The sequence below is a fragment of the Psittacula echo genome, assembly GCF_963264785.1.
Source record: "Psittacula echo genome assembly, chromosome: 6".
NCBI lineage: Eukaryota > Metazoa > Chordata > Aves > Psittaciformes > Psittacidae > Psittacula > Psittacula echo.
The window spans coordinates 60830531-60858036 of NC_137743.1; the positions used below are offsets into that span (position 1 = coordinate 60830531).

Below are 27506 nucleotides of genomic sequence, written 5' to 3' on the forward strand. Positions count from 1 at the left end.
TGAACATATACAGTACTTTAGTCAATACTAGCAGTGATATGCTAACTTCAGAGTATGCCCTTAAAATCCAGAAAATGTGAAAGCACTGCTAAATAGGAAGGGACAAGCCTTCCCAGCACTTTTTGCTGGTATTATATTCAAGAACATCAAAGCACAAGTTGTGAGACAGAAGAATCTGTGATGCCAATCTGCACTTAGATAGCTGCAGTGATGTGACTTGCATTGCTTACTTCTCATTGTCAGAGTCAAGAGATGTGCTTTCTTCCAGGTAATGGTCTAGTCACAGCCATTCAGGCTTTCTCCACCTGCTGTTTCTCAGTCCAAGACTGAGCTAAATCACCACCACAAGAACGCAGGCTAATCCGTGAACATTTGCTATTTTTGTCTTCTAATAGCCTGAGTCATGAATTGCAAAGATGACTGATGGAATGCAGAAGCCACTTCAGAAAGAGCAAATTTCAGATTTTATTTCCTTTACTGTATGTCGTCAAGGCTTAATCCCCTTTATGTTAACTTAAAAAAAAAATATCTCAATTGTTTAAATATAGCATATTCTCAAAATGAAATGCAGGAATACAGCCTGTTCATAAAAAATAATGGATAATAAAGTCAAAGAGTAGCTTCAAAACCAACTATATTAAAAAAGCAATGCCATTTGATTCTTAGCATAGTTTCAGATTCCTGAATTCTGTGGTTAAACTTCAGTATACGCTTAAAGCGACTCTTCCTTGAAACTGCGGTTGAGTTCAATACTACACTGTTCCCTTCAATAAAGCTTAAAAAGTACTTCATTTAAAAAGATCTGCTAAGAAATAAGAAAAAAGGTCCCAGAGCAGCTGATATTAATAATCAATATCAGAAAAAGACATTTCATCAACCATAACTTAACTGTATTAACACATTAAAGTGTAATCATAAAGCAATTACCTCCATATAAGTACATTTAATTCCAGTCATCTACCCTGCAAAAGTGATTTACTTGAAGGAGCAATTAAATTCTGGTTTAAACTGTTGATTTTACCTTTGCCTTAAGTAAATAACTTGAGAAGTATAAACATAAGAAACATTCATTCTCACAGGCTGGTAACTATGCACAGATTAGGTGTAACAGGGTTACTTCATTTCTCTGTTATCTACCAATGTAACATTTCTCATTCAAGCAATTCCACAGCTTTATACATTTGTTAATACCCTTAAGTGTCAGATTTTACTACTGGACAAAAATTCAAGAAAAAAAACCCAACAAACTAACAAAAATCAACCAACCCCAAAACCACACTGGCATTAAATATAAAGATTATGCCTGCAACTGCGAGTCCTTGAGCAACAAATAACCAGAGGCTGGAAGAGAGCAAATAGGAATCATTACTATGCATATACCATGTTCTTTTGCTGTCTTTCCTAGGTGCACACTAGCAGAGACAGAACAGAAATTTTCAGAGTTCAAAATATCCTGTAACAGCTGAAAGTACTCACACTCTTGGAAACAAATTGACATAGTGCAAACACAACAGTAACAGGTAGAGGTAATTAACCCGAGACATGAAGTTGTAATCAACACAGGTTTCACTTTTAAAAGGGCCCTTTTAACTAATTTTGTAGTTTAACAGATTTCTAATTAAAATTGACAGGTTTTTGTCTTTCAGTCAGTTAAATGAAGTCAGTGTGACTTTCAGTGATTTTACAGCTAGTTTCTTTAAATTCAAGAGTTGAAGAGGCAAAGCATGTTTCTGGCTTCAAAATTCAAAGTATTTCAGCTCTAACTGATCTAAACTGAAAATCGAGATCATACCATCTTCTCCATATCCAGAAGCTGACACATGTCCAGGGTTTTTCAACACTTGATCAATCTCTAGTTTGAAGTGTTTCAGATGGTAATTTCTCCTGGTTCAATCATTTGACTTTCCTTTAAACCTCAGAAGCATCAATATTTTAATGCAGTACACATGTTTAACAGATTACTGGAAATTAAGACCTTTGAAAGCTGGCAGTTTCCACTAGGAATACATATAGGCTTATTTTAAGATAAAGCTATTAAAATGTAAACACTTTAAAATTAATTATTAACCATCCCAGTTAGAAAAGGTTAACATTTGTGATACGTTGATGTGGCAGAAATAGTTGAGATGAAGAAATTAAGACAAAACATCTCACTCCTTGTGACTTCAAGACAACTCCTTCAACCTCCCTAACTCTTGTTTCCTCATGACAAATCTGGTCCTTGTTTATTCCTCAAAGGACTTGACAAAACAACTAGTTTTTTAAAAGAATAAGCATTGTATCAGTGGCAACAGTTATATCAATGCTAAATTAGATGTAGTAGTATCTCCAGTCATTTTTAACTTTGATACACATGTTGGGAACTAATGTACAAGATAAATCACTAAAAACCACTTTGTGTTTGGTAACCTTTTAGTTACAAAGAATTATTACTTAGGTTGACTTTACCTACAAGAAGAGCGAATCAGTGGACCTATCTCAGGCATATAGTAAATTTTTCCACCTGAAGGTTTCTTTAGAGGTCATTTTTATCCAACTAGCCAACCTCCTCCCACAGACAGCAGTAATTAAGACTATTTCCATATCCCTTATTCCTAAAGCATATCCTTTGCAAAGCAATCTCTGCAGACCTTTCGAAATATTTTCTGTCTCTGTTTTCTCTTGATGTGAATCTGATGCTTATGTCTTCTGCTCCCCAACTTCACCTACCCATCTTTGACTGGTAACCCTCTCGCCTTCTCAGCCTAACATACAACTTGAGGACAGTACCCACAGGTACAGGTACTTTTAGCTATATCCCTTCCCCCCCTTTAAAAAATATTTATTATAGTTCTCCAATAACTCCTCTTTCTAAAATTTCAACTTGTTACTCCTTTAGAAAATGCCCTGTGCAATGTGACAGAGGAGTGCATTTAATTTCCATTGCCCAAATACATTATCCTTCCAAACACCAAAAAATAAGACTAATATCATGCAATGTGCAGGTAACTAAATACTCTCTGCTTTCAGAATGCAGAAACATTACCTGAAAAGACACAAGGAACTGACACAGAAACATAAAGGAAAGCAGATATGCCAGTAGTGGGCACTGCAATTTACTCTCTGATCAGCTGTACAATTTGCTTGCTGTGCACAACATGCAATTTTCTTTATGTTTGTTAGACAGCAAGACCAGCTTTGACATACACTACAATGTGCAAAATTACAAATCCAATTACAATAAACCCCCACTTGAATGAAGTTTTGGTATTTATAAATTGCACTGAGATTGGTTTTTATTTTAGTTAGGCATCAGTAGCTAAAGTTTAACCATCCAGCAACCTGATTGGCAATCTCAGCATTTCATTCTTTGTATCTAATACGTCTGAGGAACTAATTAAAGATAATTTAGTCTTAATGAAGCAGAGAGAATGTAAGTGTTAATTCAATTGGAAGCTGATCCATGAAAGTCAAGACTTCCAGTTCTAAAGCATCTTAGACCTACTAGGGGATTATTGCACAAGAGAATAGTAGCTGATACTGAAGCTCACCTGATTCATGTAAACTCTGCATACCAGAGTCTAACCAAGCTCAAATTCTATTAAATTTCCAGATATTAACATACAGATTTGAAAATATAGGAAACCTGTAAACCATTAAAGACAGACAGTTTAAAATTTATGGGGCTTGGTTTTGTGTACTGGGGTGACAAAGCCACTTCCATACTTCACTGTTTAGTAATTTGCTCAAATGTACTAAAAAACCACACTGGCTAAAATACAAAGGATTTATCTGGGGTGACAGATTCAGAAGCACATAGTGAAAAGCCTATGCTGATTAACTGAAAATGCATTTTTGATCCACATTGTTTTGTTTTCATTCAAGCACTTATGCAGCTATCACAGTACCCAAGACAGACTATCTTCAACTACATGGAAAGACACTGAAACAATACTTTCACTTCCAGCCTTCTCAAAAGCAGTGCTGGCTTATGCAGACCCTACTGCCTCTCTAGCCATTTCCCTCCTGAGCACTTCCCTCTTTCTGGTATAGAAGTTGGCATGACTCTCATGAACTGCACTGGGGAACTGATCAAATTCTTGTCTTTCAACTACTTTTTTTTCCTCAATCCAGTTTATATGCTACCAGGTACCAACACAAAGGGGTAGCATCAAACAGCTGGCTGTTGCAGCCTGTGACTTTAAACAGCACTATTTTGTCTTTAAGCTAGGATGGACTACATGGCAAAGCTTCAGCAAAAGTACTTTCCCAATGCAGCTGTAAGCTTATGGGAGCAAAAGTTTTTTTACTGGCAAAGCTAAACAAAAGCAGTCCACTCAACTAACTGTTCTGGCCAAGTAACTCTTCTTCCAGCATAAAGCTATTTTCCACAGGGGATTTTTTCAGAATAGTTAAATTGATCAGAGGATTTTCATATCCAGAACTCTACAGCTGTGCCAGGAAAAGCTTTATGGCATAGAGCTACTGAAGAGATTTGCCTAAGTTGCTTAGCCAAATCCCTCTGTGAATCAGGAATAACTTCAGCCAAGAATGCATTTGGTATCATCCAAGCGCAAGCACTGCACAAAGCAACAGTGTGCTACAGTATTTGATTTTCAATATTAACCTAGTTGATCACTTTAAGGGAAGCACCTTCATTCACAACAGTTACACAGTCTGTAAAAGCTGCTGCAACACACAGGAGAGAGGTACATAGGACCAGTAAACACTCTACATTGTTCCTGACAAGTAACAGGTGCCTAAGAGCTTCAGTATGCTACCTGAAATATTATTCAAATTCCCCCTTACGTAACAGATGAACTTTATATTAAAAACAAACAAACAAAAAACAACACCAAAACAAAAAAACCCAAACACCAACCAAAAAGAATTGGATACACAAGATACAGAACAGCAAAGACTGCTCCATATGTCTTTATTATTAGGATTATTCCTCAGCTTCCAAACTGCTGCAAATCTGTGCAAGCCAAATTCTTGATCATCTTTTGATGTCACAATGCAAAACTCAGTTTTCAGACAAACACAGATCCTAAGCAATAACAAAATTCCTGAATTTTACAAGTGTGGTTCCCTTATTAATTTACTCAGATCTATACCTTTGGCCTAAAGATGAATTCACACCTCTCACTTGTAGTTTTCCAGCTATATTCAAAGAGAGGATGACATTCAGAAGTTCAAAATATTTTTATGCCTGGAAAACAGACTTTAATATAAACATTTATAGTATTGTAAGTTCAGCCAACTTACCACTGCTGCCACAGTCTGCACAAGACAACAGCTCCTCTGGTTTTTTTTCACGATTTGATTCTTTCGTTCCCAAACAAAAGCTACATATGGGGATGGGATCAGCTCGTGGCTAGATTTAAAAATAAGACAGAGTTAGCCAGCAAACAAGCAAGCAAACAAACAAACAAAAACCAACAAAACCCCAAAACACAAAAAAACCCCAAAATAATTCCACCCCTCAAAAATTCCCAAACACCACACATTCCCCCACCCCCAAAAAAAAATTCTTAAATGTAAGACTTGATTTGTTTCCATCCAATACAACTCACACCTCCCATTGAAACTACCATTTTAGGGTAAAAGCACTAGATTCAACATTTACCCATTCCAGACTGATGTGTGCCATCAGCTATGATATACAATTGGAATGAAAAGTCCCTACACAAATCTTTCAGTCTTTGTCAGCAATACACAGAACTCAGAGAAAGACAAGAATTAATACATGTCTACTTCCTTGTCTTCCTCATCTGCTATGTGACAAACCAGCAGAGATTAAATAACCCAAAGCAGCTTCTGCACTAATTTTAGAGTTTTAATAAAACTGCTTACCTGCACCATCCAAAATATCCATGTACTAAAGCCTACATGTAAGTATTTGTAGGCATATGTGTAACAAATAAAGCTATATGCAACTATTTCAAGTGGGATACTGAAATAATAAGAGTATGTTCACAGACTGGCTTCTATCAGCTAGCATCACAATTCAGAAGTTAAGACAGTTTCTTTTGCAAATTCATAGTTTCCAGATTTAGCTAAGCAATGCTATTAGTTCTATGTATTAAAGTAAATGTTGTTTTCACCTTCATTTTTTACATTTCCACTCTATGCCACAATACTTTGAAAGTTAACAATCTTCACTTGACCTACAGATCTGTATTCCATTACAGTTCTAGGAAGTGGAAAATGTTTGTTTTTAAGGGTATTCTTGAGAAGGTATCAGCTCCATGTAGATATGCTCTTATACTTCAACACAACATAATACAGAAATACTAAAATTAGGTTTATATTATTGAGCTTTAGGATTATGTTAGATCAAGCAACAGATCCCCAGAAATACTGACACAAGCAAGGTAAACCTGACCTACCCATCAAGGAGGAGCACAGACAGAATCATTGAATCCAACCAGGTCGGGAAAGACCTTTAATATCATCAAGTCAAATCATTAGCCCAGGACTGTCAAATGCACCATTAAACCATGTCACTAAGTGCCTCATCTACCCAGTCTGTGAACACTTCCAGGGACAGCGATTCCACCACTTCCCTGCAAAGGTCCTTTCCCATTGAGCAGCTTTTCAGTCAGTGTTCCGAAAGCCTGGAGTGTTGCATGGGGTGGTTGTGGCCCTAATTCACTTAGCCTTGTTGAACCTCATACAATTGCCTGCAGCCCATCTCTCCAGCCTGTCTAGATCCCTTTTGCAGAGCCCTCCTACCCTCCAGCAGATCAACACTCACACCCAACTTGGTGTCATTTGCAAATTTACTGAGGGTGCACTCGATATACAACATATCCTTACCCTAGCCTACAACCAGTTCCATACAAACATACTCTGAGACACAGTGCTTTTTCCGAAAGCTTCGTCCTCAGAAGGTCTGTTCCATTGTTCATCCCTCCGCAATCCAATTATCAGAATATTGGCATACTTGACATACCCCGAAGAATATACATAAAAGATGTCCAGAGCCAAAGACTTTTCATAAGTATGGAGATGTCTGTTCTCTTCCATAAACTACAAAAGGGAACTGCAATATTACCTTCTTATATCTAATAGGAACCAACATCATCTGCAGTCCTTAGTCTTACCAAGACCCCTATTATGGATTATATAGATATCTGAAATATTGGACTGCTGCCTGGATAAAAATAACTGAAATTACAAAACTGGCAGACTTCCAATTTAGTCATGATTTAAAAAAAAAAAAAATTGATATTCTTTGTCAGTTTTGGCAGGACAGCATTAAATGAGATCAGTAATTCTGTGGGTGGAAATGATATACCAATTACCCGCAAATTTTTGACTTGCAAGTTAAAAACAACATATACAATAAAATTAGTTCGCTACTATTCTTGTCGGTAAGATATAATTCAACAGATCTGTCGCATCACTATAAACAGACCTGTATTTGGAACAAAATGGTATTAACAAAAAAAATGACTACACCAATAATCATCAGCAGAAAAAAATGGTCCGAACACAACTGTTCACTTGCAGCATCTTGTGGACATTTCTAAACTGCTACTTAAAAGCTTAATATAGATTATCTTAAAAGAAAGATTATTCTTTTTAGTGGAATGAAGTAAAAATCTCCTCTTGGCAACCATGCTATTTTCCTTCCCTTTGATATAACAGTGTGTTAGGCATTTCAGAAAGGCTTGCTCTGATAAATAATTTACAAGACATCACGTATCATTCAAATACAAGTCCACAATCTCATTTATCTGAGATTTTTTCCTTGCTCTAGAAAAAGACACAGCCAATAGCCAACATTCCTTTACTTTCCTATTTCACATACACCTTTTGGTTTTGGGGTTTTTTTGTTGGTTTGTTTTTTGTTTGGGTTTTTTTTGTTTTTTTTTTTTTTTTTTAACTGAAGGTAAAATAAAGGACAAAGGTTGCTGGCAGTTCAGGGCTACAGAGACTGATGTTCCCAAACCAAATCTAATAATGGAGAGCTTGCAAATCCTATCATTTCACACACAAGTTTTCCAGAAACTTACTGGCTCCAGTATTTTGAAGCCATTTATATTAATAACTGTATTACCGGGCCTGATCTCTGAGCTACTGAAAGGTAAGAAAACACACATTCTTGTCAGCACAGTAAACAAAACTGGTTTTTTTTATATTGCTTTAGCTTGCACAGTCAAAGCAAAACTATACTGTGTAGAGCCTTGGGCAATATGGTCTAGTGTGAGGCATCCCTACCCATGGCAGGGGGTTTGGAACTAGATGATCTTAAGGTCCTTTCCAACTCTATGATTGTATGATATTGTTAGTATTGTTTCTGGCTCACAACTGTCTCAATTAATATAAACTATGTGGGCTTTGGGTTGGGGTTTTTGGGTTGGCTTAGTTTTTTGACTCTGTCAGAATTTAAATCAAACAGAATTGCATCTCCTACCTTTATCTCTTTTCCTAATCACTAGTCTCTCTTCTAAAAATACAGCAATTGACTATCATTATCTTCTGAAAAACAATGATTAGCCACCAGGAAGGTTAATTCTATTTCATCTCTTACAGGAACTAGTATGGCCAGTTATTCTACACTGCAGTGTTTTATACCAGATGAATCAGTAGTCTTTGTCTTATTATTCAACCTCAGTTTAAAAGGAACTTTAATCTAATATTTAAGAACCACATTAATAATTGTGTTACAAAATCTTTATGGAGTCTGCTCTGCCACTGAAGATAAGTCTGAGTAACTCTTATCCAGCAACATACTACCATTTCTTCAACAGAGCTAATAAGCTGAGAAGAATTTTTCATTCCTTTAATTCCGGGAACAAGGTAAATTACAACTTCAATAAGTGTTTAGTTTTGTAGGTCACTAGAAATTCTACATGCAAATTGAATAGGCTGCCTTGTTCAAATAACTTTATTTCCAGCTGCACTAAGAGCAAATTTGTTAGATTTTGTTCAGAAAGTGTTTCAGAAACTGAAGCCTCACTAAAAAGCAGTCAGGCAATAGGACTTCTTTTTAGATTTTTATTTAAAAAAACATACATATTACAGAGCAATAACAGACCATTAACTCAGCACCTGTAAACAGGTTATTTTACTCTTCTATTAGAAATTGAACAATACTTATTTAAGCATCAGACATCCAACTGTCGTAGTCAATAAATTCTTTAAAGCATCATACATCCAACCACTGCAGTCCATCTGTCCTCTGAACAGCATTAAAAACAAGTATCAAATCCTGATAATTTACTGTCAACAGTAATTTTGGCTTAGAAACGCTTGTGATGCGCACACTGTGATCACCTGTTAAAATTTACATTCGTAGTTTCCTACAATAAGTAGGAAAGAAAGGATTATATTACAAAATACAGTATATAAGTCTCTCAAGTATATACAAGTTTTAAACAGATTGTATAACTTTACACTGACAAATTCATTATTAGAGTTTGGTAGGAGATACCTATTTAATCCTGCTACTCGTATAGTACTAACATTAAACCAGGCATTTTTTTTTTAACATTCATAATAGGAATGTCTCAAATTCATCCCCCTCTCCCTTTGCAGAGACAAATTATTCCTATATACAACCTCTGACAGAGGCTAATCAGTACTCTATCGTAAAAACTGTGTGAACCAGAAAAGCTATGCAGGTACATTTTCAAGAGACTGGCTTACTAAAAGAGAGAGTATCATAGCCTATTTAGCAGGCTGCAGTTAGTGTCTCTGCTTTAGACATTATACGAACCCTTGCTCTGAACTCGTAAACGTACCACCTTCCTAACAAGGGTATTAAAACTATGAAGTAGTAAGGTCTGCAGTTCAGTCACAGCCAACAAAATGTCTGGTCTACCATATGTACTGTGCTGGTTTTTTGTCTGCATAAACACTTCACAAACACACCAAAACTCTCAGAACAAGTATCATATTCAAGTACCAGCCATGAAGTATCTAGAGAGAAAAAATAAAGACCATCAGATGCACCAAGTTTCAAAGCAACCTTCTTTCATCGTGAGGGCAATACAAATCCATTAACAATTTCACCTCCGTATGCTCAAATATCCTGAACCTGAGTGACAGAAGAATGAAGACTTCAGAACTCTTACTTCACCAAGCAAAACAGGAATGCATTAACAGCAGCAGGTGAAGTGGAAAAGGACAGCATCACAACTCATCCTCCTGCATGAATCTGATACAGGGAAGAAGAGCGAGCAACTACCCACATAACAAAGAAAATGCATTAGCAACATCATTCACCATAAAGAATCTAAAATATCATCTAACTTTCACATCTGGCAGAGCAGAAAGATGAGGGAACTGAACAACAGAGATTAGTGTTTCCAGATTTGGGTTACTGCAGTAATTAGAAAAAAGCTATGGGCTACCCAAGGAATACTGTGAGGTTTTCAGGCCTAAGAAGGATGCTAGCCCCATATATCCACAAGACCAGAAAGGGCTCAGTTATGCACTGAAGATGTCACTGGAGCACTGGATGGTCCAGTAATACTCCCTGAAAAAGTCTGGGCTCCTCCCCCATCCCCCAGTCTTTATTTTAGAATAAGCACACCCTCAAAGTGATTTTAAAGCATTTACAGTTTTATACAATAATTGTTTGTGATTATCCTAACACTTCAGACAGTTTTCAATAAAAATTACATGATGCGTGTACACTAGATTTTGATTATAGTTTAATCATTTCAGTCACTTCAGAAAACAAGAAAAAACATGCCTAGTAAATCTGGGCTACAGATACAGAATAAAGAAAAATACTGGTTTTGGTACTTTCAGGAAGCATTTTGTAATTACTTAAAAAAATAAAAATTAAAAAACAAAAAACCAAAAACCAAACACAAAAACAAACCACAAAAAAATCCCCAAAAGCACCCCAGAAGACATAATTTTCTACTATTTATCACCGTTTACAAGTTCTGACACATAAAGGACTCACTATTCTTACTGCTTTCTCACAGTCTTCACATATACTGGCAAGCCCTGACATTGATCCACACAAAATCACACCGAGTTAGAAGTAACACCACAGTATTAGCATTTAAACTAGTGCAGTTTCCATATTTTAGCAAAGACTTAAGTAATTTACACAGCCAACAAATAATTTTTTATTTTTTTAATGAATCACAGTTACCTATTCTGAGAAACCAAAAGGCTTTGCCACTGCATAAAATACATCCTTGGTAGAAATCGTCCTGAACTTCTGTTCCTTTACTTCTCTCAAAACTCTGGCCCAAAATAACCTCTCCTTCCTCCCCCGTAGTTTCTGTACTTGTGGAATTTCTATGCTCATCTGTGTTTATAAATTCCCCTGAAATTGCTAAAGCATTTAGCATGTTCTAACATCTCACCCCCAAAAATGTCACACTGTTAAGTCCTGAAAAGTCTTATTTTGGAATATGCAAAGTTACCCACAACTATAAATCCCACTGAAAGCAAGGTTACTACTTGCATTGCTATAGCACTCTGAGGCTTTGAACAGATCATCTGAAAACGGTTAGGCATTAGCTGCGTACACACAATTACAGTTTTAAGTGCTAGTCTCATTAAATGTTACACACACATTAAAAGAAATAAAAGTTTCACCCACATTCTGAAGAAATTTAAGTTTGAGCAGTAAACCCCAAACCTCAACTGTTCACACTGGCAACTGCCTTTCAGTGCCTTTTCAGAAACACCTCAACATCATCTGACAACCTGCTGGAAGACACATCTTTATGCATGATATACAAATACTAGATCTCTATTATCCTAGAATAGAAACAGCATACAATTAATTTCAGGGTTAACAGGATAAAGGGGCAAATCTTATTGAAAATGGAAACTGCCATGACCTTCACTACAGATCCATGGTTCTGGTCCCAATCTCTACCCTACCTCAATTACTTAAGTATTTACAGGCTTAGGAAGGACATAAGCAGCAAGCTTGCTTTCTCAGAATCCCTACATTTTCACAAAGCACCTTGAGGTGTTTATGAGGACTTTCAGCTGCAACCCCCTTACTGCACCCATTCTGCAAGTAAAGAAGTCCTGGTTCAGGAACTAATTATTATAAGGTAAGCAGAACTTTGATTTTTTTAAAAACGACTTCCTAATGGCAACTGCACAGTAGACCCCATGTTAGCTTTACAGCACCACACAGGCATCACATGGTAGAAAGTACACTAACTCCAGTGATGGTAAACACATGCTGATGGGCTATGACCACAGAAGTGCAAAAACAAACTTTAAGGTAGCACCTATACATTCAGAGAGCACAAAACAGAAGACAACACTAGGGCAGTTTCCTAAAAACAGTTTCTAATTTCTAGTTACTGAAAGGACCATTCCCGCTCCTTCCTCCAAACTGGGAAATGATACAACCTAGAACAGGGGAGATAGCAACAATTTCTGCTTAGAGAACAGAATGCATCTTTAGACTTTAAAAGTCTCCTTTCCTTTCAATACTCAAAAGACTGTTTCAAATTAGACTTCTGTTGTTTCATATAATAGTACAAAATACTAGAAACAAAATCAAAACTTATTTATTGAAGTTGCTTCAACTGTATTCTAGAAACCAACTAAGACTAGTGCTCTGAAAAGTGAATACTGCTCAATATGCAGTGAAGAAGCCCTGACAAAAAAGAGCCACAAAACCCCCACAGAAATGCACACATGTGCCTTTCTAGAGTTTTATTTGTTTGCACCAGTCCTCTTAATTAGCTCCACATAAGCCAACCTCCATTCATGTTTTGTCTGATGTTATATCCACTGAAAATTGTGAAAAACCATCACTCAGAGCACAAGATACATCTCCTGGAGATGGAGAAATGTCCCAGTCCTCTGGAGGCTCAGCTTTCATTTTTAACAGAATCAATCTAAAGCCTCTACACTTACAGAGAGGAAGCTTTCAAACCATAATGCAAGTTTAATAGACACACAAGATTATTGTAGACAGCCTAAAGCCAACACTTCAGATATATGGAGGCCTTGATATCATTTTGGAAGTTACTAAACTCAGATACTTTACTTACTATATCTTTTTGTGATCTTTTGTCAATTCCTCTGGCAGCACTACAGGAGAAAGAAGGATCTTCTGAACATGAGAGACTTTTTTATTTCATGTGTAGGTTCCCCACTTTGGTTCTGCACCTGTGACTAAACAATTAAAAAATGTATTCACCTTTCCACTGCAGTAGTAAGAGTGTTTTTAAAACTATAAAAAAAAGTCCTGTAACCAAGACTATCAATATAACTGGGCTATGAAGAAGGCTATCTATAGTCCTTTCTTCTGCATTCTCTACTGTGAGATTAGAGCCCAGCTACAGTTCCTGCCACTAAGGGGTACTTATGCTTACTAGCTAGGTTATAAATAGCTCAAGCTGTAAATATATCCTATATACACTACCATTTTTTAGTTGCATCTTCCTGTAGTTCCGATGTCCATGACCGACACTGTGCTACTCTAACCCTGGGCCAAGTAGTCTTCAGACTTCTCAAAATAGTCTCTTCAGTGGTTTTGAAATGAAAAGACCAAGGGGAGTAAGTGAAGTTCAGTTTAGTACTTTTCAGCTATGTTATTGATACCTGTAGCAGTATATTCTCTTCAGGAACACGTATTTGTAAGTTCTCCCTATCAAACAGGTGAGACTAAAAAGACCATGCACCATCAGCACTGCATGTAGAAAATGCTCCCCAGTTCCACATTCAGCTACTACTGGGTTTGTTCCCTTCTTTCACCTTCTACAATGTACCTGTGGGAAATTAATTCAAAATGTATTTTTAATTTAGACTTTATATAAAGGTAAGATCCATTTTCTTCACACACAAGAGGTAAAAAAACCTGATGTCTTCAAACTTTTTTTTTTTGGCAATTAAACTCTTCAATCTGGCACACAGAACCACCTCACGTGTACCAACAACAGGCTTGCTTTTCTCTCTCCAAAGTAGTCCACTGACTCCCACAGACCAAAGTGAAATCACTACTGCAGATCCAGCCAAGCAGATTATATCTCCTTACACAGCAATCATTGATCAAAGTATGAGGTCATCCACCAAATGATACCTTTGCTTTTTATGTAGCTCAAATTCTTTTTCCAAAGTAACAAGTTCTCACTCTTCACACCTCTCTCAAAACTCAACCCTTTAGATCCATCTAGACATCCTAACATCATCATACATTTCTGTTACTTGCCATGCACTCTATTCTTGTCACAAAAGCAATGCACTGACACCTTAAAACAATTGCCTATCATTATCATCCTCATCATGACCTCATCTTCTATCCTATCAACCACAATGCCATCTGTTGTGTTTGACAACATGTAAATAAAAACCACACATGATCCACACCACTACTATGTAACATTTTCAAAAAACTCACCTTTAAGTACACTTCTAGGTATTCATTCAGAGATAAACTCAATTACATATCTAGCTTTCTATAATCCTGCTCATCACTTGCTTCTTATTTTCACACTTTCTTCATAGATCTCTATTTCTCCATATGCCTAGGAGATTTCCAAACTTTTTGGCACAGAAACCACTGTTTTTTGTTGCACGTACAGTTGTTTGAATGGGACTGTATTTCCTAACTCCAAATTCTACCTGTTACTGAAATGCAACTAGAATGAAGCGGGTGACACATGTAATCACAAGCAGGTAAGCAGATGTGCAATTCACAGACCATGATCCCACAGGCATGTCAACTGTTCCATTCTTTGGGGAAAAGTATTGATTTTAAGTAGATTAAATACACTCCAGTATGGAAAAGCACGCACTTCACTGCCATAATATTATGTTTACTTAAATGTTTGTGTATATGCATATTTTTATTCATAGCTTGTTACCAAAGTCATCCTCCACAAATGTGTGTAATAAGTTTGCAATGTGTCACAGGATAATTATTAGTTGTCTCACTGCTAATTGATCAGGGAAAATGTTTAATTGCGTATTAAATTGGTCATACACATTTTAGTTTACTCACTGGGGCAAGTTCGCTGTCAGCACTCTCTATATCTGAATAGTGCTATACCAAATACAGAAGTAGGGCTTCATGAGACTGGGCTAGACTTCAAAATGCAATTTTAAATAAAACAAGCAGAGCCCTGTTCTACTTCAACATGAAGCAGCTGAAATTTCCACACAAAAATCAAGAAATATGCTCCCTAGTTGCCTCACATACCTGAAGAGAAAAATATTAGAACCACAGCAAAATGATTAAGGCTGCAAATTCCACAACCCAATGTAGGATTAAATAGAACTGTTTCTTTAGATTTCTTCCACTGATTATGAAGTGGACACTTTAAATAGACAGTGCTATATTGGGGTGGGGGTGGGGGGGTGTTTGTGTGTATGTGTGTGTGTAATTAAGGATTTAGTTTTAACAGATTCATATAACTTCACACCCTTTCTGCTTGAACAATTATTATAAGAGCAGATGTAATACAAATAACGCCACTATAAATAACACAGCCACTTCTACTGAGGCCCAAGTAGTAGAGAACTAACATAGCTAGGCACCTTTATTCCAATGGGCAACAACTGACTGCAGTTACACCGCTGGCCTTTCTGTTGCTGAGTCACTGGTTTACATTTGGTAAACACAAAAAAACCCCAGCACTGGCACTAAGATACTACTGAACAAGGTGAGCTCCAAAGGAATACCAGAGCAGTAAAAATAAAAATAAAAAAAAATTAAAATAAAAAAATAGATTTATTAAAGTCATTCCTAGTCTCCTTTCTGAAAAGGAAGAAAGCTGAAAAAATGGTTGATTTAAATTTTAGCAGCTTAATTTTTTTTTGTCCCCCAAACAAGAACTGAACTTTATTCTCCAGAGAAGAAAAGCAGTTTATTCAGCACCCAAGACATTGAAATCACTTGCAGGCATTTACCTTTACAAGCCATCACCTAAGACATGATGCCATTGAAAATCTGCCAGATCTGTAAAGTATATGCAGCATATTTTCTACAAGACCTAAGAGAGTAGCAGTTTTTCACTTGATCAAGTGCTGAAATCCATGACAGAATAATAATAAACATCAACAGGCAACGTAGCCCCATACCCCGAGCAGCTCTCCAAGAGGCTGGCATTTCAAACAGAATGAAACAGATTGCTCTATTAGTCCCTGCTCCTTTATATGTATAGGTAATGTTCAATACTGACATACTGTGAAGAAATCACACCCCCCTCCATCAAAATGTAATTTTTTAATTAAAACCCCAGATCATTGTAGTTCATATGACAAATACAGTAAAATTATATCCATTAGAATACAACAGAGCACTGTTAACTAACCATGCTATGTAAGCCAGAGCTCAAACAGCTCAGAACCAAATCAGTAAATATTTCACAGAGGATGAGCTTTTCTTACAGAGGATTCCAAGTAGGCCTAGTAAATAAAGTTCAATGAAAGTCTCTCGAAGGAAACAGGATCAAGATTTGCCTTCAGCTATTACAGCTGGAGGGGGGGAATTTGTATTGCATGGGTTTTGGAACCAAGTCTGGTCAGGCTCCCAAACCCCAGGTTTAATGTATGTTCTACATTATTTCAAAGTCTGCAGTATCAAACTAAATGCATGAAGTCCAAGAGGCTGTTTTCTGTTCTACTACTAATATTAAATTGCATAACTACTCAGGTAAAGTACACAAGTCCTAGCATCACAACTCACACAACAAAAAATGGATAAGGGTCATAGCAAAGTTCATTCAGCCAGCAGCTTGCTCACTCTGATTTTGTGAGGGATTTTTAAACAGTGCTTTAAGGTGGTTATGCTCTGATCAAGAAAGGAAACTGTATTGCTAATAGCCTACAGAAGGTGCTAAGAAACTTCCACTCTGACAAAAAGGCATAACCAAAGGAAAAAAGGTATTAAAAATCATCACTTAGCAAATCCATCTAACAATACTACTACACCATACTCAAGTTTGAAGTCTTCTAGCATGAACATCTCTCCAACACCAACAGGACTATTTAATGTGACAGGAAGCTATTCCTATTCACTTCCATTCAGTAACAGAACTAAGTAATGAAATAACCTGTACCTACATCATCATCTACGGTTAAGGGCCACTGCCCACTAAAACACAAGTGTTATCTGCAATAAACTACTTCCACTGCAAATTTTCTTGTGCAGTGCAACCACAAAAACACTTCCTTTGATCTAATTCCAAATGAATGCAGCACATGTCTGGGACAAGACACACTGATAAACTCAGGTTAACATGCACTGCAGGAATATACTTGAGAATATTTTCTGTGAAGAAATTTTTCCCTTGCCTCTTCCTTCACATACAGCAGAAAATGTGAAATCCCAATGAAAAAAGAGATGCAGCATGGAAAGAGCTATAACCCACTAAACAGTCTTTAGGACTGGATTAACCTGGAAGGCCAAGGAACAAGTAGTTCAATTTTTCTCTTTATGTACTCATTGTTCAGCTGTTTTAGCACTAGCAGATGAACACAACAAAATTCTGACCTTGATCTCTTGAAAGAAGCCTGCAATTCTGATCCCTACAGACTCTAGATATTTTAGGCTCCCTTGTAGGCTAGTGTGAGAAAGTATCTCCCTTAACCAATGAGAAGTAGGAAGCAGACAGCAGATCTCGAGGCAGCAACAAAAAGATTGGTTACACTGCTATTTCTTAACAGTCTAAATCCAAGTACTATTTACAGTTCTTGTTATTGGTGGCTTAACTCTCCAGTATTTATTTAACTCTTACAACTAAGCATCTATGCTTACAGCATAAGAAAGAATGCCATCAATTCAGTGAAAACAAAGAAAATACACTTTGTGTTTAACTGCAAAGCTAGCTGAAATCAGTAACTGCACATAGGACGAGCACAGTACCTCCCTCAGTCTTGGAAAAAGCAAGCATTTGTGAAGTATCAATGAAGTAATACAAATCAGCATTTTTAAAGATTGTAGAACAGGTTTGAAAACTAATTCAATGCACAGAAGGAATAACCTACAAGCCTCCATTACTGACAAGAAGTCTTGCTAACCAAGTCAGGATCTGAAAGAGTCAACATCTACACCTTGGAATTTTTGGAACATGATTTAACTGTACTGGATAGACTTTCTGAAAACAAACAAAACACCACCCCTACACCACCACCCCCCCCAAAAAAAAAAAAAAAAAAAAAAAAAGGCAAACAACAAAAACACACACAAAACCAAACAACAACAACAGAAAGACAGAGAGTAGTCAGCCCTCTCCAGACTTAAAATTCTGGATGAGATCTTGACTCCACTGCCACCTAAGAGCTGTGTCACTGACATCAATGCAGTTTGGATATAATGTATCATTCCCCATTTTTAACTTCAGGCAAAATTTTCTTTGAATATGCCATTTAAAGGGGGCTCAGCTTTAAGAAAACACCTATAAATTTTACTGTTCAGGAAATAAGGCATACTTGCAGCCCAAGTTAGTTTCCTTTATTTGAACCCAAAATGCAGGGTTCACATTAACTGACCAATAAAAAAAGACATATATTTCCTTATCCAAATGAAATCAAGTAATGTATATAATAGTTAATACAAAGCACCCTGAAGTTACTTGATCTGACCAGAGTGCCTTCTACCATAGCCAAATAAACAAAAAGTATGATCTAGATATTCCACACACACCAAAATAGTTTCAGGATAGGCTAATTAATCATGAACGTAACTTCTCAGACATTACATAATTTCACACAGACTTGCTTGTAGCTCTTGCCAAAGAAAACAACAATTTGTATGAGAAATAAATCTACACTTGAAGACAGATGACAGTGACATAACATGACAAGAGGAAGAAGAGAAGGGAGGAAAGGAAGGGAAAGTATTAATATAGCACAAACCCCCTGTATAATTTTATTACTCAAAACATAGAAACCTTAAAAAACAAAGTACATGAATTAAGTGAACCCACCAACCAAAATGCCTTTTCACTTTTTTTTTAAATGACAGGCTATTTCTTGAAATGATGCCTGACAGAACTTCAGAAACACAAACCTAAATCATCTGAGTTATTCTATGACACTTAGGAGGAGATTCCTGATCTCAAATAACAGTGTGTTTATTTCTCATGTGGAGTAAACCTAGTAGTACTCAGATCAAGCACAGATCACTTGTATATTTCAGCAAAAGAATCTCAGATTCCAACCTGCTAATAAATTAGTGTGATTAAGGCAGATTAAATGTTAAAAACATACACAAAGAAGCCAGGTATAAAGAAATCAATTTTTCCCGGCAACATTTCTAATCCCCCTAGGCCCCTCTGATAACGCATTCAAACCCCAAATGGCCAAAACTCTAACTGATATGACCATAAAGGTAGACAGAAGAGTTGATCTGGGGGGTAAATAAATAACGGGGTGTGTGTGTGTGTGAGAGAGAGAGAGAGAGAAAGAGAGAGAGAGAGAGAGAGAACGAGACAGGGTGTCAAACTGATATTCTAGAAGCATTAATTTCAACTCCTCTAAGGGTTTACAGCAGCTACCTAACTGCATCTGTCACAACACAGGCGAATGTGGGACTTTATGACTCACAAAAACCTCATAATGTACGTATCTATCCAACAGCTAAATGTATTAATACATACATTTATACAGTGGCCAGTTTGCTTTTTCCTATTAGAAAGGGGAGAAAGGAGTGGTGGAAAAGGACACTTCTACAGTTATTTAGGACATCTGTAAAGGTGTTACATTTCATATTCGCTATCTCTGATTACACAAAGAGAACAGCACCATTCCTTGGTGCTGGCTGGAAGGCTTCAAGGCTGCACACAACCAGCAGGTTCCAATGCACTGTAACAGAAATCCCACAGTTCATCCAAAGGAGCTGAGAGCAGGCAGAAAGGTCAAGTACTTCTGCATCACAACAAATACTATTTTCTTTACAGACAGAACACTTAAAACATTACTGGCCACTCAGTACAGATTTCAGTAAGACTGAGTTTGTTTAGCAACAGCACAAAGTGCATAATAACAAATAAAATAATGCATAGTGAGGAGAATTTTCCTCAAAAGACAAGTCATGAGTACTTTATGACATTGGCTTACACAGTCTATTCCTCTTAAATGCTTTTTAAGTTTCAATATACCTGAGAAAACAAATTTGCACTTGTAAGACATCTCTAAGATAATAGTTATCACTCCTGCTGTCTGGCAAAGGTAATGAGGTTGTGGTAACAGAAGTTTCTTAGCAATATCTCTGCTACACGCTAAATTCTTAGAGACAGCAACTCCTTTCCTTCTGCTGTGAAATAATGGATTATAGTTCTGCTGCTACTGACTAACAACACAACTCCCTTCTTCTCCCTTCTCTCCTCCACCTGTCCATCAATGAATTGATACAAATACAGCTAAAATGCACTCAAGTAAGAACACTACTGCAGTGTCTCTAGCTTCTGCTTTTGCAGTGGGGTAACAATCCCACCTCTCCTGGTGACAACAGAGTAAGAAAACTTATTCCCATGCACACTAAACTCTCCTCAACCTGAAAAAGTCAGGAATTTCTACTGTTAGAAAAAAGGCTCTCAAAAGGTCTTTCTTCAGCAACAGCCCACACAACCTGCAGATTTACACACCTTTTAATTATATCATTGCAAGTTAGTGATACTATATTCGTATAAGCACAGTTACAAGTTTGACAATTACTCACTGAAGTAAAGTTTATTCTTCAAAGCGTGCTGGACAAGAACTAACAACTTTGTTACATATTATATGCCACACCTCTTGCCACAACAAAAATAAAGCAAAGAACATCTATCAGAAGCTGCTAGTACAGACACAACAGCAGCCAGAAGCCAAATGTGCTGTTAATACCGTGATTCTGTGTTTCCTAACATCTTTGTCCCAGAAGCTCAGGGGAAAGAAGCTGCACTGCAACATCCCCAAAAATCAACACTGATTATGAGATCTTTCATGCATTCATACTATCTAATGTTGTCTTATGTATAACAGGCAAAAGACAAAATGGATACAACTATATATGTTTTCATAAATACTGAATTTTAAACACAAAAACATCTTAGGTCTGGAAAATTTATATTTAAACTAAAAGTGCATAGATTTCTGCTTTAAGATCTGCACCTCTTCAAAATTAAAAACCAAAACCACACACGCTCCACATAAAAAAAAAAACCAAACACCATCTACTTCTTCACAAGTACAGATAAGACCCACAGAACAGAAGTGAGTAAAAATGTTAGGACATCTGGCAAATTCATATTTATTACTTCTTTTGCATTTTGTCATCTTCTCCATTACAGCAGGAGAAAAGATATTGCAAGAGTCATCTTCTACATTCTGAGACTTCTATTTCCTTGGAGAAAATACTGTTCTCCTGCCCACAGTCATAGCTAATCATGCAGTATTACACGCGCAATGCTTTCTAGGAAGAAAATCAAGACCTTAAAATGTCTGCCCTCCTCATCAGAATTTGCAGAGCATTTGCACTGCTTGGAGTGGAAAGGTGGAGTGGAAGCTGAATGGAATACTGAAGCCACCAGCTTAGGTGAAAGGTATTCCCCATACAAATCTTTACAGCCTCCTGAAACCATTATCCACTATGTTCACTGTCTTTTCCCCAGAACACCTCTGTTGAACCATCTCTGTAAGGAAGTACAAAGAACTTCTACAGTGTATCCAGAGCAGACAAAATTACACTAAAAAAATTAACTGATTGCAAGTCAAACACCACGGAAACACAGCAATGGATATCACAGTCCCATTTATATTAAAGCATCTGAATTAAAGTAGAAACAGCTGCTAGAATACTAATTAAACTAAGAGATTCAGCTTCTGGTTTGGACCTGTGATTTGACTCCCTTTACACTGTCTTTGGATAGCTAATTCTAGTATCATTGCTTAATTAAGAATAAAGACTAGAAAAGAGTGCTGCTTATAGAACTTAAGGAGTACTTTTTCCCCTTCCAGCAATACGAAATACTGGTGAAGAGAATCCAGCTAAGAGCTCTAACCCCACCCCTTGAACTGGGGCTGAATATGCAGTTGGACTGTAGCTCTGCACACACAGTGTCAATGTGTCATGGTCAGCAGACACAGGTATCTCCTAAAAGAGGGTGGGGGAGAAGAGAAATAGACCTACAGTACAATTCTGGTCAAGAGGTGTCGGCTCTGGGAAAGTAACATAATAAATTAATACCAACTTGTTCTCAAAAGAGAACAAACGACCAAGAACTTCTCAGCTTCAAGATTACAAGTTTACAGAGACAGAGGGAACGTCCCCAACCCAAACCCCTGAGTACACAGGAGACAGGACTGAGGAGACCATGCAATTAACTGTCAGAGCGAAGAGTTTCTGAGACACCTGCAGTATAAAGCAGATTAGAAGTGATCGTAGTCTTCAATCCATGCTATAATTTAGCAGTTAGAGAACATGCATTCATCCATACTCGATCTACTCAGAGCTCAAAGCAAACATAATTTCACTGAAGAAACTTCACTATTTGCCCTCGTTTAGTATTTTATTAAAGCAATTCTGTTCTTAAGACAACATAAGCACACAGTAATATGCTACTCATAGTTTTAGATTATCCCACCCTTGCTTTACAGCAAATCATAATAACACCTTTCTTCAACTGACCCTTCCATGCATTCAGATATAACAGAAAGAATTAAGGGAAATGCCTTATTTTAGTTTGAAAATTGATCACTAACAACCGAACCCTTCCACTTATTTGTAAGAATAGCTGCCTATTAGGTAAGCATAAAAACCGTATGGGCTGCGTAGTTCACAACAAAAAATATGTTAAAATATTCAGTCATGGGGGTTTTCTGGGGGGAGGGTGGAGAGAAGAAGGGAGGAAGGGACACCAGAAATCCCAAGTTTCAGTTTTGAACCTGTCAGGGGGAAAGGGAATTTCCCGATGTTCCCAAAAGAGGTTCCTGGGCTCAAATTTCAACTCCTCTAAGGGTTTTTGTTGCTGTTACCTACAGCGACACATCATTTCAGCATAAATCATTTATGTGGACAGAAGTACTCAAGTGTGGCTTATGCTACTTCAGCAAGTGAAGTAATTAAAGCTAGGAAGAGCATTTCTGTGTAGCAACAAACATGTACAGTAGTCTTCAGTCCATAAAACACGTTTTTGAAAATACACTTGCCAACAAAACAGTTTAAAAACAGCATGCAGCTCTAACACATACCTCCTTTTCCAAAACTCGTATTATAAAAAAAGGTTTTTTCTATACAGTTACATTATGAAGCATGCCAACTAAATGTTGAGTTTAAGGGCATCAGTATTTCCTTCTTAATATTCTACCCAACTCCTTTCTTAAGAAGGAAAAACATAAAAACGAGTTCAAAGAAAGTCTTGTATATATTGTTTTGCCTCCATCCTTCCCAATAGTTCCTCATTTGTAGCTCTGCAGAAGGAACAGTGTGCCAAAGCTGCAAACTCTTACCACTACAATCTAATCACAAGTAACAATACTTAATGATCCTAAAAATAAATCAGCTGAACAAATTCTATGAATGTGCAGGCTTAACTTAGTCCAAATTGATCTAATGTAACATTACTCTAAATTCCACAAAAATATACAACAAATTGTCTTGGAACAAGAAAATACACATACTACAAAAGTCATCTGCTTTCCAAATAAGCCACTGAAATGTAGACCAGAAATGAAACCACTTTTAACTGCTCAGATCAAAACTTCTTCCCCAACTTTTAGCTTGAGCATTGTGACAGGTTCTCTCACTTGCACTGCAATACCTACCAGGTCTCCTGCATTAAGAACCACTTGAATTTTTGAAGAAACCAAATACAAGTTGGGACAAAGGGTTCTTCACCAATTGTGTAGATTTATCTCTAGCTAACATAACCTGCTCAAATTAAGTTAAAATGCTGAAAAATCCAAGATTGCAACTTTCTTGCAGGAAAGAGTTTGGACTTGTTATGTCTTGAAGCAACCCCTACCCCCAAATCAACAACAAAAACTACCCCACCACTAGCTGACTATTTTGTTTGAGGAATATATTGTGTGAGGTGGTTTTTTTTGGTTGATTCATAGAATCATAGAATAGTTAGGGTTGGAAAGGACCTTGAGATCATCTAGTTCCAACCACCCTGCCATGGGCAGGGACACCTCACACTAAACCATGTCACCCAAGGCCTCATCCAACCTGGCCTTGAACACCGCCAAGGATGGAGCATTCACAACCTCCCTGGGCAACCCATTCCAGTGCCTCACCACCCTAACAATAAAGAATTTCTTCCTTATATCCAATCTAAACTTCCCCTGTTTAAGTTTGAACCCGTTACCCCTTGTCCTGTCACTACAGTCCCTGATGAAGAGTCCATGCCCAGCATCCTTGTAGTCCCTCTTCAGATACTGGAAGGCTGCTATGAGGTCTCCACGCAGCCTTCTCTTCTCCAGGCTGAACAGCCTCAACTTTCTCAGCCTGTCTCCATACAGGAGGTGCTCCAGTCCCCTGATCATCCTCGTGGCCCTCCTCTGGACTTGTTCCAACAGTTCCATGTCCTTTTTATGTTGAGGATACCAGAACTGTACACAATACTCCCAGTGAGGTCTCACGAGAGCAGAGTAGAGGGGCAGGATCACCTCCTTCGATCTGCTGGTCACACTCCTTTTGATGCAGCCCAGGATACAGTTGGCTTTCTGGGCTGCGAGTGCACACTGCCAGCTCATGTTCATTTTTTTCCATCAACCAACACCCCCAAGTCCTTCTCCGCAGGGCTGCTCTGAATCTCTTCTCTGCCCAACCTGTAGCAGTGCCTGGGATTGCTCCGACCCAGGTGTAGGACCTTGCACTTGGCATGTTTAACATGATTGTTTTGGGGTTTTTTTAAACAACACATTGTAACACAGTTTTCTTCAGAATTACTTCACTATCTCCAAAGTTTACACACAAAGACAGTTTAAGCACTTCAGAGACTATAATCTTTTAGGGGGATGGGAAAGGCAAAAGTAGACAGGGAAGAAGGATGGATTTCAGCATTTCTGAAAGTCTGACCTGCAGTCTGTTCAACTTTTTAGTGTAAATTGCAGTTGACACACTTACTTGGAGAAAGCTCTGTGGACCACACTGATGAAAGAAATTAAAATCTCCATATAGGATCTTTCTGTGCTGTCTTCACAGAAGCAGGTGTACAACTGAAGCTTTACAGAAATAGAGAAAGAAAGACCCAAAATCCTACCCCTTAGTACCACAAACCTAGAAACTGGTGAGCTGAAGTGGTAACCAGGTATCAAAAGCACAGTGTTGCAAGCACAATATTTTGAGATGCTGTTACCCCTCATAAACCTAAATTATGTTAGATCCCAGGTTGAACAAGCACCAGCAACACTCTGGTAGCCAGGAACAGAGGTGCATCCATTCCCAACTGCAGCAGCACATAGACTAAGCAATAAAACAGTGGCATTCAGTCCTCCCCTTAACTGACATTTATCATATACTGACTGGGGAAGAGAAGGTGAGAGAGCAGAAGCCCAAACAGATTTAAAGCCCAGAAAACAACGCCAGCAATGCCATCTCATTCATCCACTTTAGCCTAATACCTGAGAATCAGGAGATCAAGTGTAGGAAGAGTCAACTGATAAGTTAATATTCCAGTCCCCAGTACCTCAAGATTCTTAATGTCAGAAAAGGAAATGAAGAACGTCCCTGGAGACAGGGAGATGTGACTGAGTATGAATTAACTTGCAGTGGCTGCAAAACATAATACATGTTATTTCAGAGCAGCTCAGCATCGAACATAACCACCAATCAGACATGAAAATACTGGAAGAGTAATCCCCCCACTCTCCACAACCAGTCAAGATACAAGCATTACTTACAGTGCCCCAGACTAGAGACACACACAGAGAACAACTATTTGGGGAATTAGAGAGACAAGACATATGTCCTTTTAGCACTATTTACATCTGCTATACAGAAAGATCTGTTTCATATTTATTAGTTGCATTTAATTTAGTGCAGATCTATATAATAAGCCCTTTATTTTTAAAGTAACATTAGCCTATTATCAGCTACACAAAAAAACAGCACTGGATTCCTCCCATGCCACCTTCCCCCAGCAATACTTCACTTGATACTCATTCATCTCCAGGATTATCATATAACTACCAGTTTAAAGCTGGATCAATGGTTTTTCACTTCACTGAACAACTCAATCAATAGCAACAAGGACATTCTGCTGTCAAAAGCAAACTGCTGCTCATGCTGCTAGTACCCCCTGGGCTTGGTGTTACAGAACTGTGCTAGAGAGATCCTACCATGCAGCACTCAATGTGACACTGATCACTCTGTAACGACAGTGCAGGGTATTGATACCAAGTATACAGCTAAATCAACACAGCTAATTGCTTGCACCTTCTGAAAATAAAGCTGTAGTCAGGACAAACATGCTGTAAAATTACCTGCACCTCCTACTGAGGAAACTCACCTAGTCTGATTCCTGGTTTATTTACATATACATATATTTATTTTCTCTGGAAGGAAAAGCAAGTGGAGAAGCTTAAAAGAAAATAATGCAAGGGCATTTCTCTGATCAGAACTATGTAAGTAAGTTTTCACATATTACATCCTAACCACTGCAAATCACATTGCTCTCTTCATTATTCTCAAACTTGTGAAGAGCCCTGCAAATCTCATGTATCACTGGATACTTTTTCAGACAACAGTCATGTTTTGTACTTATATTACACAAGTTCTAAGAGGATGGGGGAGTTGTATATACACGAGATTCCAGAGATAATCTCTTATGAACACATGCCAAGCAGTCTAACCAAAGCAAAATCCACTCACTCGGCTATCATTAATTTTGTATTCAGTCTGTCTGTAGGGGGAAAAAAACCCCAACACAACCCCCCCACCACCACCACCACAACAAACCCCCAAAACACAACAAAAAAAACAAGCCAAGAGTTTACATTTGACTCCTAGTTCATCTTATTAAATAAAATATGGCAATTCACAGATTTGTTGCATCTTCCGTTAAGGTACGCAAATGGGAAAACGTGTTTCTTGAAACCAATTTTGTGTAATGGGAACAAGAGGGGAGAGAAGATGACAGGAAGGCCAGAGATATCACACCAAAGAAACCCAAGTATTTTTCCTTACTATGGCTATCATAGCAGGCTAATTCCACAGCCTATACTAAGGGACTGAATATACATATCCTTTATTTAAACAAGATGATGAAATCTGCATCTGTTGCTATGAAAGAAAAAAGAAACCGACACTCACAGATTTTTCCTATTTTATTTTAGGCTATGAAATATCCTTTGAGCCCTTGAGATTTGACAGTATAGTTTCACAATAACAGAGTTAGCTTAACCTAGAGTCTTGGACCTGTACGAACAGTCAATTTCCCAGAACAACACATCTGGTGAAATCTGGCTTCTGACTAGATTACGTATTTTGTATTTCCTTTACTACCCCCTCATCTCCATATTCTTAAACTATATTCCTCATGCTGACACACACATCAACAATATTCCTTTCCCTCCTCTCCATATACTCCAAGCCTCCATCTTACCAAGAAATATATGCCACATCTAATCCAGAATCATAGATGATT

The 27506-nt window shown here is 37.6% G+C and overlaps 1 protein-coding gene across 1 annotated transcript in view; it reads right to left on the reverse strand.

Moving 5' to 3' along the window:
- The window catches only part of KAT6B (lysine acetyltransferase 6B), a 109230-nt gene that overhangs the window by 49446 nt on the left and 32278 nt on the right, over positions 1-27506 (reverse strand). The window contains exon 2 of the mRNA XM_080620788.1: positions 5248-5356. Coding sequence (XP_080476914.1) covers positions 5248-5356 — 109 coding nt within the window. The remainder of the gene's footprint in view (positions 1-5247; positions 5357-27506) is intronic.